This window comes from Bacillus rossius, chromosome 17 (genome assembly GCF_032445375.1).
Source record: "Bacillus rossius redtenbacheri isolate Brsri chromosome 17, Brsri_v3, whole genome shotgun sequence".
NCBI classification, from domain to species: Eukaryota; Metazoa; Arthropoda; class Insecta; order Phasmatodea; family Bacillidae; genus Bacillus; species Bacillus rossius.
Window position 1 is genome coordinate 12,025,192 of NC_086344.1, and position 15,669 is coordinate 12,040,860.

At 41.5% G+C, this 15,669-nt stretch overlaps 1 protein-coding gene across 1 annotated transcript in view; it reads right to left on the bottom strand.

Annotated features, from left to right (window-relative positions):
- Positions 1-735: 735 nt before the first annotated feature.
- Positions 736-15,669, bottom strand: part of LOC134540542 (apolipoprotein D-like) — a 36,352-nt gene continuing 21,418 nt past the window's right edge. The window contains exons 5-7 of the mRNA XM_063383347.1: positions 5,406-5,474; positions 4,726-4,818; positions 736-1,589 (exon numbers count right to left, since the gene is read on the bottom strand). Coding sequence (XP_063239417.1) covers positions 1,462-1,589; positions 4,726-4,818; positions 5,406-5,474 — 290 coding nt within the window. The 3' untranslated portion in view covers positions 736-1,461. The remainder of the gene's footprint in view (positions 1,590-4,725; positions 4,819-5,405; positions 5,475-15,669) is intronic.

Here is a 15,669-nt window from a genome sequence, read left to right on the forward strand (position 1 = left end):
CTTCCCGATCTATTTGGCAACTACTTTGTCTTATGAAGACTACTATATTTGTCTGTGATATCGTCGTTCTTTTGGACAAACTATCCATTAGCATCATCGATGGATTTGTCTGTTTGTCGCTGTGTTGTCTAAAGTTGTTGTTGTTGTTGTTGTTGTTGTTGTTGTTGTTGTTGTTTGCCTGCATTTACTGTTTCCGTTGCAACAGTCTTGTGAGCCTACCATGCTCGTCTGTGATGAAATATATATATATTTTTTTTTTGGAATGTATTACTTGCACGGAATTATCTGTGCTGAGTCAGGGTTTTTAGCATTGGAAATTAGCTAATTGTGGCTTGCACTCCGTGTGTTTTATGTTTTTATCTTTGTATTCCATTCTTAAGTGTTCTCCATGACATATGTTGTAAATCAGCAAATAATATGTCCCTAAAAATATTTTAATTCAATCTACTCCATTGCAAGAATTATTCAAAGAACTGTTGTACCTTATTTAGGTTTGAAACATAGTTTAACAGTGTACATTTGTGCATAAAATATCTTATGATTGTGGTACTTCAACACTGTAATAAAATATTGTCTTAATTTAGTTAGTGCAGAGAAAGTATAAGTAAATATTTAGTAATTATTAGGGACCTGCAAAATTCGTGTTATAAATGTAAACAATTACATATTATAATATTCCATGATATTGAATCAGGCATAACTTGAAAATCGCTGATGGATTACAAACCAATCAAAAAACTTACAAAAAAAACACGTGTATTAGTCATTACAAAAATTTCGAATTGTGAAACATTCATCTCATGAAGACTCAATTTTATGTGCAATTCATTCTAAGCACACACAAGTGCCAAATTTAGACAATGTTACCTGTTGATCTTTGTTCTCATAGATCTATTAATTGTGTGTGACGTAAATGAACAACACTCATTGGTACACACTAAGTAGAGAAATATGCACGAGGCATTGAATAAGCAATTTATTTTTATCGGCTTATGATCACAATTCAGTATAAATTAACATTTTACACTACTGTCTTTTACTTTTATCAATTTATTTGTTATTGCTAAATAAACTTGAATTATAAAATAATAATTTCCATAAAAATTTTAACGTCATTCTACTTAGTTTCCCGAATGTATGCTTTTATTCCAAAACCTGGTTTATCTTTATCGTTTTTTGTTAATGCGCAAATAACTGCAAACTCTAGCATTAAAAGTTTCCTGATAATTATATCCAAGAACTTGGCACAAAAAATATGATTGCAAACATTTCTCATGGAATTAGATAAGATATACGATATTGGTTCAGAAATTCTTTTAAATTATTTCTTTAAAACACACTTGTACAGGACAAAAATTTTCATTATCATTCTTGTTAACCATCCAACATCATTACTGCTCCAAGCAAATCAGTGCTTTATGTATGCAGCGAGAATAGGTTATTTTTATCACAACTTGCTGACTAACTGCAGGTCTGAGGAGTGAGCTTCAGTGGCAAATCTTGAAGGCCGTTCTCCTTTAAAACCTGGTTGATGGTCTGCAGCACTGACTCACCAGGGGACGGGTCTCTGGTCAGCACCCACGCAAACTCTGCAACAGTCAACCACATAGTAGGCCTTGCCAAGCAGGAATGTTAGGTGGTCCAGATGCCCAGATACTGGGTCATACCCAACGGTTATCGTCTATAACCATCGTAGTGTATACTGCAAGGATACTGGTCTCTGGTCAGCACCCACGCAAACTCTGCAACAGTCAACCACATAGAAGGCCTTGCCAAGAAGGAATGTTAGGTGGTCCAGGTGCCCAGATACTGGGTCATACCCAACGGTTATCGTCTATAACCATCGTAGTGTCTACTGCAAGGATACTGGTCTCTGGTCAGCACCCACGCAAACTCTGCAACAGTCAACCACATAGTAGGCCTTGCCAAGCAGGAATGTTAGGTGGTCCAGATGCCCAGATACTGGGTCATACCCAACGGTTATCGTCTATAACCATCGTAGTGTATACTGCAAGGATACTGGTCTCTGGTCAGCACCCACGCAAACTCTGCAACAGTCAACCACATAGAAGGCCTTGCCAAGAAGGAATGTTAGGTGGTCCAGGTGCCCAGATACTGGGTCATACCCAACGGTTATCGTCTATAACCATCGTAGTGTCTACTGCAAGGATACTGGTCTCTGGTCAGCACCCACGCAAACTCTGCAACAGTCAACCACATAGTAGGCCTTGCCAAGCAGGAATGTTAGGTGGTCCAGATGCCCAGATACTGGGTCATACCCAACGGTTATCGTCTATAACCATCGTAGTGTATACTGCAAGGATACTGGTCTCTGGTCAGCACCCACGCAAACTCTGCAACAGTCAACCACATAGAAGGCCTTGCCAAGAAGGAATGTTAGGTGGTCCAGGTGCCCAGATACTGGGTCATACCCAACGGTTATCGTCTATAACCATCGTAGTGTCTACTGCAAGGAGACTGGTCTCTGGTCAGCACCCACGCAAACTCTGCAACAGTCAACCACATAGTAGGCCTTGCCAAGCAGGAATGTTAGGTGGTCCAGGTGCCCAGATACTGGGTCATACCCAACGGTTATCGTCTATAACCATCGTAGTGTCTACTGCAAGGATACTGGTCTCTGGTCAGCACCCACGCAAACTCTGCAACAGTCAACCACATAGTAGGCCTTGCCAAGCAGGAATGTTAGGTGGTCCAGATGCCCAGATACTGGGTCATACCCAACGGTTATCGTCTATAACCATCGTAGTGTCTACTGCAAGGAGACTGGTCTCTGGTCAGCACCCACGCAAACTCTGCAACAGTCAACCACATAGTAAGCTTTGCCAAGCAGGAATGTTAGGTGGTCCAGGTGCCCAGATGCTGGATCATACCCAACGGTTATCGTCTATAACCATCGTAGTGTCTACTGCAAGGAGACTGGTCTCTGGTCAGCTCCCTCCAAAATTCTGCAACAGTCAACCACATAGAAGGCCTTGCCAAGAAGGAATGTTAGGTGGTACAGATGCCCAGATACTGGGTCATACCCAACGGTTATCGTCTATAACCATCGTAGTGTATACTGCAAGGATACTGGTCTCTGGTCAGCACCCACGCAAACTCTGCAACAGTCAACCACATAGAAGGCCTTGCCAAGAAGGAATGTTAGGTGGTCCAGGTGCCCAGATGCTGGGTCATACCCAACGGTTATCGTCTATAACCATCGTAGTGTATACTGCAAGGAGACTGGTCTCTGGTCAGCACACATGCAAACTCTGAAACTGTCAATCCCATAGTATGCCTTGCAAAACAGGAATGTTAGGTGGTCCAGGTGCCCAGATGCTGGGTCATACCCAACGGTTATCGTCTATAACCATCGTAGTGTATACTGCAAGGATACTGGTCTCTGGTCAGCTCCCTCCAAAATTCTGCAACAGTCAACCACTCTGTAGGCCTTGCTCAAGAACGCGTATTAGGTGGTTCAATTGCCTAGCTGCTGGATCAGATATCAGAGTGTTATATTTATACCTGTTTGATGGACCGCAGAATTGACTGTTGGTTGACTGGTACCTAATCAGATTTTGCGTAATTCCTGTAACAGTCAACTACTTAGCAGGCCTTGCCCGAGAAGGCATGTTAGGTCGTCCATGTGCCCGGCTGCTGTGTCAGAGCCCATTATTTCTCATTTTTAACCTTATTGACAAATCGCAGTGTTGGCTGCCTGGAGACTAGTCTTTGGTCAGCTCCCGCCTGGATTCTGCAACAATAAACCACCTGGTAGACCTGACCCGAGCAGGAATGTTAGGTGGTGAAGGTTCCCAGATGCTAGGTCAGAGCCCACGAGTTCAATATCCCAATGCCCGATAATTATACAGACTTATTCTTGTCTCCTGCACTGCAACGTGTACATTACCGGTAAATGATCCTAAAGAATGTTTGAGAAACAAAACAATTTTTTGTTTATGTGTTTGAATTGTTCATCCATTTTAAATTGCTCTGAACCAAAACAAACACCTTTATGAACTATAATAAATATTGAATATCCGGTGGTTACTGGCGATTGCAAGTGTTGAAGGGACTGCAGTTGTCGAATGTATTGATCACTCGTCTCTTACCAAGGCAATTCCGGTTTTTTTTTTTGGCGAGGTCAGACCCAGAATAATTTTTTTTTTGCAACTGGGAGACGTGACTAACTTTGCTGTGAACAACAGGTGTACTCGGAATACTCCCATACCCCCACTCATGATGTCAATACTCCATCCTCAAAACAACTAACCTCAACATTTTTAAATAATCCAAAATCGATTAAGTTTCAAGCTCTAATTCATTCATTTATTCCAGAGAGGAACAATGCAGTTGTAGTAGGATGTGAGGACATCGCTTGCAGCTGCAAGCAGGGAACATTTTAAGTGATTGATCTTGAAAGTTTTCCGTAATGTCTGGACATCAGACAGTTGGGCTGGTATTCGGGACTTCCTGGGTTCGATTCTTGGCCAAGTTGCATATATTCCACTTTAAGAGCATTGCCTTTCGTGGTTTCAGGACCGGGTGTTGTGTTTTCCATTGAATTGGTAAAGGCTGTAGGCAATGGTAAGCCACAGCAGAATCTAACTGATATGAAAACCTCAGGAGTGATATGGCTGTTTGGGGGAGTCATCGCACTCGGAGTCAAGCAAGGAGGATCCATCACTAACGCCTGGCCGCAAAGCAGAGATGTACCCTACTTACGAATGCTCGAAGCACCCAGATTGACGCATGACCACACAACTGAGTAGCTCCTGTAGTCCGTGGAAAGTACCCAGTAAGGCGCTGCTATGTTACCTGTGAACAAAAAAGGAATATTTCACTCATACTAGCTTTGCTAAGGTTTCTAAATCAATATACTGTAGAATATTCTAAGCTTATAAAATAATGAACTTATTATTAGGTTTTTACATTTAGTCGATTTTGAGGGTGAAACTATGAGAGGGATCAATAAATAAATTATTTTTTGGGGGGAGATAACGTACTCCAAGAAAATGCACCAGCCAATGGCAAAGTCCATTACTTACGAGAATTCCAGGTTCTGTGATACACATGTACTATTTACAACCTGCAGCAATGCTATGTGGCACACAACAAGTATACCTATAACTATAAGGCAGGATTAGTATTTGGAGTCAAAACCGTAGGAGACCCACCATGTTTGGCGAGCTCCGGGTCATAGGCACCAAACGGCGCAAATGCGCCCGAACTAACCCGAAGTCACACGAAAATCCTGCTACCAGGCCATTGGAAAATAAGAAAAATATTTCGGTTGAAGAATAGTAATAAATTTGTCTACAAACGCACATTATGGCTTTCTGTGCATCAGCTTATTCTGTCTGTTGGCAAACCGAAAGGCGATTCAGGTCTCGTGCAAGGCTCACCGTTCACAGGGATGGGCCGGACCACGGAGGCTGCGGACTGCAGTGCGAGCAGCAGCACCTTGAAGACTCCTGCAACAAGCGAGTTGGCTGCAGCTGCACTTGCGTTACAGTTGAACACTTTCAGAGACTCTTGCAGACACACTACACTTCCTCGTACTCTTCCAACATTCTTCAAATTTACAATTTCAAACGGACCCAGAGAATTTTCGAATACCTTTTTGGGAATATGGGACCAATAAATTGTGATATAATTAAAGAAAGCAATGAAATAATAACATTAATATGAGTTAACTAACTAATTATTTGACTTTTAACCGAAGATAATTTATAAAAAAAATTGTTTGTCTGTAAAGTCGGTTTACGGACAGTAGTTTAACGTGACAACGTCATAACAAAACATTGATGAAATGATTGCATACTTTATGAATAAAATTGAATAATTTTTATTTCAATAATAAAAGAATAAATACTTGAAATTATACTAGTAATCAGATTTTTAAAATGCAAGAATAATTAACCTTTATTGCCGAAAATTGTTGTTGTAATAAGCAATGAAAACCTCACTTCACTTTATAAACAGTCGACGAAACAGTTCACGTGTGGATGTAAGTTGTGTGCTGCCGCTGTCTTTCTTCTCCTCGGACGCATAGGCCAATATAGTGGAAGAGAGATAGATGCGGCGCAAGCGTACAATGAGCGTAACGGGACACAGCGTAATGGAACAATGTGCGTAACGAGACACTTTTTCGTGCGTGCAGCCGGCGTTCATCGATTTATTAGACGTCACGTCAAAAACTAACTCAGTCTCATATACATATAACTAAGAATAATTTGGATGTCAAAACTTTAGTAATAACGGAAGTATTCTAGGAAAAATGACAAGAACTCTTCCGTACTCGGTGCGTCGGAGTTGGAACACCATCACCCCGGTTGTCTCACTTGCGCCCGAGGACTCCAGGTCGCCAGAAATCGAGGAACAAGGCGAGTAACAGCTAGTTCAGGGAGGACTTTCGAAATTTAACTAGAATATGACTCATCTGTGGCGTATTAGGTAGTTTCTGGAGACTTGTGTCTCTAAGGAACGCGTTTAAATATTATAGTTAAGCGTGAGATGTGTTAGTAGTAGTAGTTAAGTATTATGTTGTGTCACCTCAAGGATTTTCGTTCAAATGGATAAGGGCATTAATATGTGCGTTGGTATTTGTTGAGGCTATTCATGAAAATTGGGTAAGTTTATTTCAGACCAGTTGTGACGAGTTTCGAGTTGGTCTTGTCACCTAATAGATGACCGAATTGAATGTCATCAGCTGTCGGTCAGAGTATGCTGGTTCAGCCATTTCTGTTTTTATTTGTTTGCTTAATCATATGTTTAGTTTGTGCAGGCCTGTCCTATGCTATAGAGGAGTGAAATGCACGGGAACCTGCATGGAGCCGCTCGTTTACGTTGTTGTAGATTACCTTTTCTACTGTCTAATTTATTGTTTGTATAAATTTTTAATATATAAGGCTCATTTTCGTTTCACCCCTCTTTCGTCTTTCAAAGTATAGTTGTGGGTTAGCAATCGACCAATGATCATGACTTCCATACCATAACAGTAGGGAGAGCGTGCCGACTCTGGAACATAGGCGAGGGGGGAGCGGGGTAATCCGGGGATTATCCCATTTTTTATGGTTTTTTACGCATTTTTTATGGTTTTTTATGTGCAAATCCAGTTTTTTATGCGCTAATCCAGTGGCTAATCCGCTAATCCAGTGGCTAATCCGCAAATCCGCAAATTCGCAAATCCGCAAATCCGCAAATTCGTAAATTCGCAAATCTGCTAATCCGGAGATCCGCAAATCCGCAAATTCACAAATCCGCAAATCCGCAAATCGCAAATCCGCAAATCCGCCATTTTATATTTCTAGAAATTTCCACCAACTTCGAATCGTGACGTCATGATTTTGTGTCGTCTGCTGGAGGCCGTTATCTTGATTTTTCCTGGTCGCCATCTTGTTTCGTCTGCTGGAGGCTGCCACCTTGATTTCTTCTGGCCGCCATCTTGTTTCGTCTGCTGGAGGCCGCCATCTTGATTTTTCCTGGTCGCCATCTTGTTTCGGCTGCTGGAGGCCGCCATCTTGTGTGACGTCATATAGTTCTGTTGGTCGCCACCAGGTAGCAGCAGGTATTATTTTATTTTAACTAAAATATTTTCAGTGCCGAGGCTGGCAGTGGCTAATCCGCTAATCCGCAAATCCGCAAATCTGCAAATCTCAAATTCGCAAATCCGCAAATCCGCAAATCTCAAATTTGCAAATCCGCAAATCCGCAAATCGCAAATACGCAAATCCGCCATTTTGTATTTCTAGAAATTTCCACCAACTTCGAATCGTGACGTCATGATTCTGTGTCGTCTGCTGGAGGCCGCCATCTTGATTTCTTCTGGCCGCCATCTTGTTTCGTCTGCTGGAGGCCGCCATCTTGATTTTTCCTGGTCGCCATCTTGTTTCGTCTGCTGGAGGCCGCCATCTTGATTTTTCCTGGTCGCCATCTTGTTTCGGCTGCTGGAGGCCGCCATCTTGTGTGACGTCATATAGTTCTGTTGGTCGCCACCAGGTAGCAGCAGGTATTATTTTATTTTAACTAAAATATTTTCAGTGCCGAGGCTGGGATTCGATCCATGGGACGTGAAAACGTCCAGGATGTCGTGGTTACGAGGCGGACGCCTTGACCACTAGACCACGAGACCAATTGGAATATGGTGGAATAAATAATCTATATATGCTACGTACTGACGGCAAGTTTATGATAAATGGGGGAGGGTGTTTTTGCCTTCCTTAATGCATACCTAAGGCGCCACATTTGAAATTAAAATTATTATACAGCCGCCATCTTTAATTCCAGCACAGACTACCAGATGGCGCCAAATTCAAAAATTAGTTGCCAGAGGCGCCGCCATCTTGGTTCTCAAGTTGGCTGGTAGATGTCGCTAGTATCGCGCGCCAAATTCAAAAATTAGTTGTCAGAGGCGCCGCCATCTTGGTTCTCAAGTTGGCTGGTAGATGTCGCTAGTATCGCGCGGCAAATTCAAAAATTAGTTGTCAGAGGCGCCGCCATCTTGGTTCTCAAGTTGGCTGGTAGATGTCGCTAGTATCGCGCGCCAAATTCAAAAATTAGTTGTCAGAGGCGCCGCCATCTTGGTTCTCTGGTCGCCATCTTGTTTCGGCTGCTGGAGGCCGCCATCTTGTGTGACGTCATATAGTTCTGTTGGTCGCCACCAGGTAGCAGCAGGTATTATTTTATTTTAACTAAAATATTTTCAGTGCCGAGGCTGGGATTCGATCCATGGGACGTGAAAACGTCCAGGATGTCGTGGTTACGAGGCGGACGCCTTGACCACTAGACCACGAGACCAATTGGAATATGGTGGAATAAATAATCTATATATGCTATGTACTGACGGCAAGTTTATGATAAATGGGGGGAGGGTGTTTTTGCCTTCCTTAATGCATACCTGCGCCACATTTGAAATTAAAAATTATTATACAGCCGCCATCTTTAATTCCAGCACAGACTACCAGATGGCGCTAAATTCAAAAAATTAGTTGTCAGAGGCGCCGCCATCTTGGTTCTCAAGTTGGCTGGTAGATGTCGCTAGTATCGCGCGGCAAATTCAAAAATTAGTTGCCAGAGGCGCCGCCATCTTGATTCTCAAGTTGGCTACCAGAGTGTGCCACCGTCGCCATCTTTATTTCATATTTCAGCTGCCAGGGCACAGCACCATTCGATAGTTCGAATGCTAATCGATATATTTACTTTTATTTCATATTTCAGCTGCCAGGGCGCAGCACCATTCGATAGGTCGAATGCTAATCGATATATTTACTTTTATTTCATATTTCAGCTGCCAGGGCGCAGCACCATTCGATAGGTCGAATGCTAATCGATATATTTACTTTTATTTCATATTTCAGCTGCCATGGTGCAGCGCCATTCGATAGGTCGAATGCTAATCGATATATTTACTTTTATTTCATATTTTAGCTGCCAGGGCGCAGCACCATTCGATAGGTCGAATGCTAATCGATATATTTAGTAACAAGTGTTGCTACCAGAGGGCGCGATATTTAAATTTAAAAAATATTACAACCTTTAAACAATTCTCCGCCATCTTGGATTCAACAGCCCCACCATCTTGGAAGCACATGATACACCCAAGGACTCGTTCCAATACATGCACAGAGTGCACCGAAAAGATTGTTCCCTTACATGCACAGAGTGCACCATATTGAATGATCATGATATGTGTTCCTTTATATGCATCAGAAGCAGGCATAAGAAATTTTTTCTTATAGGCATACTTTAGTGTTAGCTTTCCTGTAATGCATTTAATAATAGTGTAAGCTCATTATTATTATTTAGTGATAGTGAATTTATAACTATGATGTGTAGTCTCATTCTCTTCATCTCGACGTGGCGGAAGATTCTCTGGAGTGTAAGCTGAAAAAAAAATAAATAAATAAAAACTTGTGTTTGAATTTATAGTGGTATGCTGCTTTCCACATCACCTTAGAGACTATGTCTCAGGAGGTACAGCATTAGATGCGTTAACTCCTTTTTTTTATACATGGCGAGTTTCCCCGAGAGGCCTATTTTCCATGTTTAACAAGGGCGCAAGCATTATGCTTCACCGTCACTCTCTCCCAAGCCGCTGTCCACTCCATCATCTGGCTCCACTTGCTCTTGAGCCTCCATTACAGCTTCAAAGCATGCTATAATACCGTTGTAAAGGTATGTTAGAAACTCGTATTCCTCTGGAAATGCAGCGAACAAATTGATCGCGGAGACCTCTAGATGGTGTACTATCGCATCTATATTCATGCCGATGCAAGCATGAAGCGCATATTCAATGCAATCGCGCATTTCCTCAAAAGCAGCCATGTTCATTATGGAATTGTCAGAGACAGAATGAAGACTATAGTTGACCTGGTCTTGACGGAAAGATGACATGCAACCCCGATGTCGCGCTACACATTCCAATGAGGCGCCCAGCGCGGGCTGACGTCACAGCTTGTTGATCCCAAGCTGCAGAGTGCTGGGTCGTGTTCAGGAAGTAGTCCACACATTATAAATACATTGCAGGAATAGAATCTCAACAACAGCCCACACAAACGATTCCATAGAATATGCTTCGATTGAGAACAAGCAATAAGGTAAAATAAAATGTGTATATGTAATCTTAAACTCCCATATCCTTTCTCTTTACCCATGTCCTCACGGTATCGGGAAACCCCTTCCAAGACACCTGGAATCTTTCACCACACTTTCGATGAATTTTATTTACCAAGTATGTATCGGGGTATTTTGTAATTTGAATTTCTGAAGCATAAAAAACACCTTGTATTTCATTTCCATCCATATCACTCAAGTTATACACACGCGGAAAGCTGGACCTCATAGCTGTTACTTTAAACACTTCGTGAGACCAATTCGGTGTAAACCCCTTTTCAAAAACTTTCTTGTTTCGTGACACGCGTACATGATCCCCCACACGAGCCTTAGGTTTTCTAGGGTCAATTGTCTTTACATATTTGTAAACACTTTGTAGCAAAGAGTCATCCTTCACTTGATTCGGAGCCATGCCAATGGTGCGGTGGAATCTGTTATTGTAGACACGTAGAACTTGTGGTAAAATTTTAAGCCACTTATAATTTCCTTGAGCTGAAAACTCGCGAAAAAGCAGCGATTTTAGAGATCTATTAAACCGCTCTACCACACTTGCTTTAATCTCACTGTGAGTGGAATAATGATTAATATTTTTTCTTTTCATAAGAGCTCTGAAAGTTGAGTTATAAAATTCTGTTCCCGCATCACTTTGAAAACTTTTAAAACTTCCTGCTTCTTTCAAAATACTTCTCATGGCAGCAGTAACCATCACACCTGTCTTTTGTTTAACTGGAACTGCATAAGCACGTTTGCTGTACACATCTATGGCAGTCAGGATGTACTTGTAACCACTGTTCACTTTACTGTATGGTATCATTTCTACCAAATCAATCTGTAGTAAATCATGGAGTCCATATGTTAAAACCCTTCTGCGAGGAAATATAATACGTTTGCCTCGGTGAAGCTCGTATGCAATCCCACGCTGTGCGTCGCTCATTTTGCAATGTATCCTGATTCTTGTAACTCTTCAAGTATCGAAAGGATTTCGTTATTGTGTCCGGTGTGGCCAGAAGCCTGCGAGGCCATTAACAACCTGAGTCGATCTACTATCTCATTCGGATCATTCCAATAAATGAACTCTCGTTTACGACCTAAATCCAATGTTTTATGTAACAATCCACTTCCTCGTTGCTGCGAACCAATATGTGGAAACAGTTGCTTAATGATATCAAATTTCGCATGTGACGTGCTTTTATAGAGATTTGTTGCAGGATCATTCTTTTTAAAATAAGCATTTGTAAGCTCTAGTAGATTACCATATTGTTTAAGGGCCGATTCCGAGTACGTATGCGGCTCTCTGCGAAATAAAAGTTCAAATAAACCAGGAGCAGGTTGTATTAGTTCATCTTTAACGCGAATCATATTGTTATCGTGAAAAAATACTTCCGTGTCCCCTAAAAACCAGCGGTTATGTCGTTTAGATACACCATAGGTTCCATCACCAGAGCGAAGGTTGTAGCTCTGCAAATAAGACTGCACTCCACCTAAAGAATCATCATATGGAACACCGTGATGTTTTAAAGGAATAGCATTCGAGTCATCACTGTCGCTTGATTCTAAATATTGTTTCACAGTAGCTTCTTCCGCAGAATCCTGCTTCACAGTATCGATAGACTGTGCGAGCGATGTAGTAGGTCCAAGTTTATCCAAACGCGAATTAACAGACTTGAATATTTCTTCATTAATTGCATCCCTCTCCAAACGAGCTCGTTTGGCAAGTAGATACTTTGCACGAACATTTTCTATGACGCGCTCCAACTTACTAGCCTCAAGAGACATGACTGCAGAGTTAGCGATAGCATATCACCCTTTTATATACAACTAGCATCAATACGTGAGTGATCTAGGCATGTCTAGAGCTTGATGGTTTTGGAGGTGCTGGTTTTGGAGGTGCTGGTTTTGGAGGTGCTGGTTTTGGAGGTGTTGGTTTTGGAGGTGCTGGTTTTGAAGATGCTGTTTTTTGCAGGTGCTGGTTTTGGAGGTGAAGGTTTCTTAGACAACACACCGCGAGAATATTCATCAGGAGTAATCGTCAAAACACCAACAGTGCGATTCATTTGTGAAAGCTGTTGTACAATTCCAGCATTAATTTTCAATACCATCTCAACCATGTTAGCATTTAGTGCATCATTTAGTTCCTCTATAAATGTTTGTGCGAATAAATCTAACCTGCTCTCCAACGAGGTGCACATATCACCCAACTTTGTCGACACAGCTGAAAGACTTTCATTTAATTGAGCAATTAAATGCTGTTCTTTAGCCTCCATATTGCGCAAGAACTCCATAATCCCCACTTGCACATCTCTTGTTACAGTAAGTGATCTGTTGATATCTGTAACTTGTCGTGTCATACCATCAGTCATCGAATGCAAAGCATGTGTAAAAGCCCCGCTTACTGCGTCAACATACTTCTTATTAGCAGCATCACCATCTTGTTTAGGATCACCAACTCTCTTCAAATGTTTCCAGCTTAAGTCGCAGTCCCCTTCACGAGTAAACGTCATGCATGAGTCGTGCGATCGTTTAAGTCCACCACCACCGAACTTTGACATCATGATTCATGAACCTATCACAATAAACTGATCAAAACCACATCTGTAACGCCCTTTATGTAGAGGAAAATCTTTAGCTATCACAATGAAACCATGCTCATTAGGACTGTTCCAACAGTGACCGCAAAGAGTTTTAAATCTCTCAAAGCTCATATCTGTACCGACATGGTCGGAAAACACATGTTTTAGATTAAGATCGTCCATTTTAAACAAAATTATTAGATTACAATTATCTCGCACTAATTGCTTTCGGGTTTGGGTATAAGTTTGTACCAAGTAGAAACAGTCGATCTTGTGGTGTCGCCCCATAGAATAATACTTTTGAACAATGCTTTGTTTATCACAAGCAACATCATCGAAGATTAGCACAGAGTTGGGGAGGGCTTGACTGGGGTCTAAAACATCAGCATTTTCTCGAAATTTAAAAAATTTCACTCCCCCGACATTTTCCAGCACATGGGCTAAACGTTGATATTTTGGTTGTTCTAGGGACTTGCTATATAAATACACATTCTCAAAACGTATCCCATTGGGGTGTTCTAGAAGTGAAAGAATAAGACAAGTTTTGCCAGAATTCGAAGGACCTGACACTATACACCGTATGGTATTTGGTAACAGAGATCCATGACGTTCTTCAGTTTTACTAAACACATCATCATCAATTAGTGAAATTGGTAAAGCGAGCTGTTGTTGAACAACCTCCATTCTTAATACTAAACCTAAACACTATAAAACAGTCATCCTTATAGTGAAACCACTCAGTGTCTTGATATGTCTTGTATGAGATGGAAGAGAGGTTCAGGCTTAGTTAATTCTGTTATAAATAAGCTACCATTCGAGGCACATCTTCCGGGCTACAATTTCTGTGGACCTGGCACGAGACTAGCCGAGAGACTAGCAAGAGGTGATCGTGGTGTGAATGCACTAGACGAGGCGTGTCGTCTTCACGATATTGCGTATGCGAATAGTAATAACTTGGCTGAAAGACATAAAGCGGATAAAATATTAGCTGACACGGCCGAGAAGATTAGAAAGTCTCCCGAAACTAAATTTGGACAGAGAGTATCCGCGTGGACCGTTAACAAGATTATGAGAGTGAAACGTAAGCTTGGTGCAGGTTTAAGATTTTCATCATCAAAGAAGAGAAACCGTAAATCTGTCAGGAAAGCCCTGGGGAAGAAGGGTGGTCTATTACCATTTATATTTCCAGCACTCGCTGCATTAGGCAGCTTAATTGGTGGAGCTGCGGGTGTTGCTAAAACTGTTTCCGATGTCCGGAGTCAGGCACGTATGCAAGCGATAGCACGTGCAGCAAAAAACGGTTCAGGACTTTATCTACGCCCCTATCCACAGTCGGGTGGTGGGGGAAAGCGAAGAGGAAGAAGAAGAAAGAAAAATCGCGGGAGCAGGAATCGATAATCAAAAACTTACCAAAGCGAGCTCTTACAAACCTCGAGTTAATGAAGGCGATAAAAGAATTGAAAATACCATACTTTAGACAAATATACATGCGCGATTCGCTACCTAAGAAACCATTGCGTAATGAAAGTGCTATTTTGAATCTAGACTCATCCAAAGGACCGGGAACGCATTGGACTGCTTATGTCAAGACCGGTCCTAACGTTGAATATTACGATAGCTTCGGAGACTTGCCTCCACCAGTGGAACTGATACGATATTTAAACAAGTGCAACATAACCTATAATTATGACAGGCAACAAAAGTTGCATTCATGGAATTGCGGTCACTTATGCTTAAGATTTTTAGTATCAATATATAAGAAGCATTAGTGTTATCATAAGCCACATATGCGACAGAGTGTTTATAGAGAGACCACACACAACGCGAGACGCAGTGTAAACTAGACAAAATGTCAATAACATTAATTTTAACTGGGAAGAGCTCGATTATGAGAACCTACTACTTCCCTCCCTTGCAATTGGATGGAGAGTGGACAATGGCATTGATCGATCTGACAATATATAACTCGATACCGAACATTGATGAAAATAATCAAGTTTTTCGATACATCGCAAACAATGAACATCATGAAATGAAATTACCAACAGGTGCATATGAAATAAGTGACATGGAAGCTTACATAAAACAGAACCTACCTGCAGATTCAACATTTCTATTACGAGGCAACCCCAACACCTTACAGTGCATAATGTTCAGCAACAATATACATGTGGATTTTAGTGGAAAAAATACATTAGGTGAAATGCTTGGATTTTCTTCTCAAGTATACAAAGCAGGTGAGCTGCATGAATCGACAAATCCTGTAAATATATTCCCCGTGAATGTTATACGAATTACAAGCAATGCTGTGGGACACACATACTTGAATGGTAAATTAAACAATACTATTCATGAATTTTCCCCCATAGTACCTCCGGGATATAAGATAAATGAACGACCTACCACGCTCATTTATGTCCCAGTTACCGTTCAATCGATATCGGAGCTCGACATTCAAATAGTCGATCAGGAAGGACGCTTAGTT